This window comes from Dipteris shenzhenensis, chromosome 26, assembly GCF_047967505.1.
Source record: "Dipteris shenzhenensis isolate YYH24624 ecotype China chromosome 26, Dip_SZ_1.0, whole genome shotgun sequence".
In the NCBI taxonomy this organism is placed as follows: domain Eukaryota; kingdom Viridiplantae; phylum Streptophyta; class Polypodiopsida; order Gleicheniales; family Dipteridaceae; genus Dipteris; species Dipteris shenzhenensis.
This window is the reverse complement of record NC_141621.1, coordinates 40,282,697-40,285,275: the sequence shown is the minus strand read 5'-3', so window position 1 is coordinate 40,285,275 and position 2,579 is coordinate 40,282,697. Positions and strand designations below refer to the sequence as shown.

The window sequence follows — 2,579 nt, the reverse complement described above, 5'->3', positions numbered from 1 at the left end:
AGAGTGCGCCATCCGTGATCAAACCCTTATTTTCTTCATTTTAACTTGTTCCCGACTTATTTAAGAAAATTTAAAACAAACGGACCCCTGAATCCCGGAGTGCATACTTCCATTAAAATCCCTGAATCATGTTTAAATTTTCATTATGTACAACTAGACGAAGTTGCAACTGGAAGTTGAAGTCTTTTCGTCAGAAGTAAATTCAGCGATAGAACAGTAAGCTTCTTAAAATGGTTCTAGTTTGAAGGGAATCTAATGCTTGAAGCTTGTGCACGATAAATGCAATGCACTTGAGCACTAAGGCATGCCATTTTTGCCGAGAAGATCAAAGTCCTTCTGCAATCTGCATGGCTAGTCGCAGATCACGCGTTCTGGCATCGGACAAGATTTCCCCCGAAAAGAGCACCCGCGCACGGCTCAACTAGTGCAGGCAACGAGCTTGTAGAAGTGATTGGCGGGGCGCTTCCTGAGGTGTAAGATGGAGTGGCGTCGGTTGTGGCGAGTAAGAATTGATGGAAGGTAGTGCCATTTAGAAGTAAATCGCCGCTGGATTCGATCCTCGCGGACATGTCGAATGTCTCGGGTTTCCCTTCGAACCATGGTGTCACTTCGCTTGCCCTGCTTGCAATGAAGACATTGCTCTCCGATTTCACTCGTGCTTGAGCTCGGGCTCCGATTGCGTAGTATCCCCAGTTTGTATACAGATTGTTCACGACATGACATAGCCCCCACCTATGCATGGAGCACATCACCCGAAAATTTATTACAACAAGCAAAATTGCGTCCCTATTTACCTAGAAGCAAGTTCTACATGAGAGAATCCGCCGTTCTTCGTTTCTTCGCCCAGAAGATGTTTGCCCAGATTAACTAATACTCTTCACAACATTCTGTGCTTCGACAGATTAACTTGCAGAAAACTAATGAAATGACTTCCTCACCTGCAGTGGGGCATGCGCTGCATTGAATCGTGAAACCAATTCCTATAAACCGTAACCCGCAGGATCTTGTCCTCGACATCGGCATCTGAGGCACCCAATAGCATATTGAAGTTGTGGTTCTGCAGGTTGCAATTCGAGATGGTCACATCAGTCGACCCTTGCAGAACGGAGGCCAGCCCGAGCTCTCCAGCGAAGGATGTTACGTGGTCGACCCACACCTTTGTGGTGCCTGAGAAGATGTGGATTGTATCTGATCCTCGGATGTTGTTGACTTGGATATTGTGAATGATAACGTCTTTCACACCACCTAGAACTATATTTCGACCATTGATCGTAACATTCACTCCTCTCCCATCGATGGTTGTATGGCTTTGCACCCATAGCATGTCCTTAAGAACGATCGTCATGTCCCTGGCGAAGGTTATCCACACTCCAGGGCTTCCTCGTGCGAGATTAGTGGCATAACGGAAAGTCCCGGGCGCAGGGTTTGTGGCAGAGTCCTGGTCACTGGTGACTGTGTAAGTTTGTCCCTTTAAGCCCCCCATTACTCCTCTTGCAAAGCCAATTGAGCATGATACAAGGCCGAAACCTTTGCCGCAACCAGAGAACTGACATTTCGTTCCGTCTACTGCTGATAGTGGACAACCTTGTCTATTTTCTTCACCCACTGTCAGAGGACAGATGCTAAATTAATTTACATAAATTACATTCAGAACTGCGAAAATTGACTGATAAGCAGTATCGAAGAACGAAGCAACTTCAAGCAAGTGTTGGTTTCAGAATATACTGACAGCCATTTGTTGTCGATACTCGGTCTCCTCCTGATACTGGATAAAAATTGGCTCCTGCATCTCCGCTGGACCATACGGGCGTGGTGCCCTCCTGCAGCTCATTCTGGACGGCTTCAAGATGCTTGTCCACCTGAGTAACTAAGTACGACAGTGCTCTCGCCAACGGACTCTGCGCCAAGGCCATTAGACAATCAATGAACTTGTCCAATTCACTCGGCTGCAAAAATAACAGACTCTCTAGCGTGAAGCTAATGTGCCAATGGTGATGGAAAGGCATGCATATAGAAGCTAATAACCGAAGAGAGATGCAATGGCAACTAACGCTATCAGATTTCAAAAGGTTTAAGCACTCGGAATTGGAGCTAATGGCAGCAACCACGCTACTCTTCCCCGTCTGCCAATCCTGGGTGGAAATTTGGAGCTGAGCAATTTTTATATTATCCAAAGCGGTGGTGAGCCTGTATTGGCAATCGGGGTCATGGGGGGGGAGGGTTTGGGCACGGAGGGCGTAGGATTTAGCCTGCTGGAGCTCTTGGAGGGCGGTTTGTTTGTCGACGAGGGGAGATGGCTGGGAGTGAGATGAGGTGGGGAGGAGGAGAAGGAATCCGAGGAGGCAGAGGGGAATCGCCATGGCGGAAATAGATATGGATCGATGGATGTAGGTGATGATTGTGTGAATTTTCAGCCGGCAAGGCAGTGCATTTTGTAGTAGGGGGGTGCGGCGCTTGGCCTTCCCTGTGATGTGCATGCCGCCAACGAATCGACGGCTCAGCCGGGCGTTCACGTGAACGCTCCGCTTCCATCTTAGCCGTCCGATCTGCCCAAACTAAAGGTCGAGAGTTTTCAGGGT

General features: G+C 48.2%; 1 protein-coding gene across 1 annotated transcript; it reads right to left on the bottom strand.

Moving 5' to 3' along the window:
• Positions 1-362: 362 nt before the first annotated feature.
• Positions 363-2,360, bottom strand: LOC147885067 (putative pectate lyase 5). Its single transcript, XM_087397262.1, has 4 exons — positions 2,052-2,360; positions 1,726-1,946; positions 939-1,622; positions 363-732 (listed from the first exon to the last, which is right to left on the bottom strand). Exons 1-4 carry the CDS (start codon positions 2,358-2,360, stop codon positions 363-365), a joined length of 1,584 nt encoding a protein of 527 aa, XP_087253388.1.
• Positions 2,361-2,579: the final 219 nt, after the last annotated feature.

Coding starts and splice junctions, on each gene's coding strand:
- LOC147885067 (XM_087397262.1), bottom strand. CDS start 2,360: ATGGCGATTCCCCTCTGCCTCCTCGGATTCCTTCTCCTCCTCCCCACC. Junction 1,623..1,725: donor TCGACAACAAATGGCTGTCA/GTATATTCTGAA, acceptor AAATTAATTTAG/CATCTGTCCTCTGACAGTGG. Junction 733..938: donor CAGCGCATGCCCCACTGCAG/GTGAGGAAGTCA, acceptor CTCCATGCATAG/GTGGGGGCTATGTCATGTCG.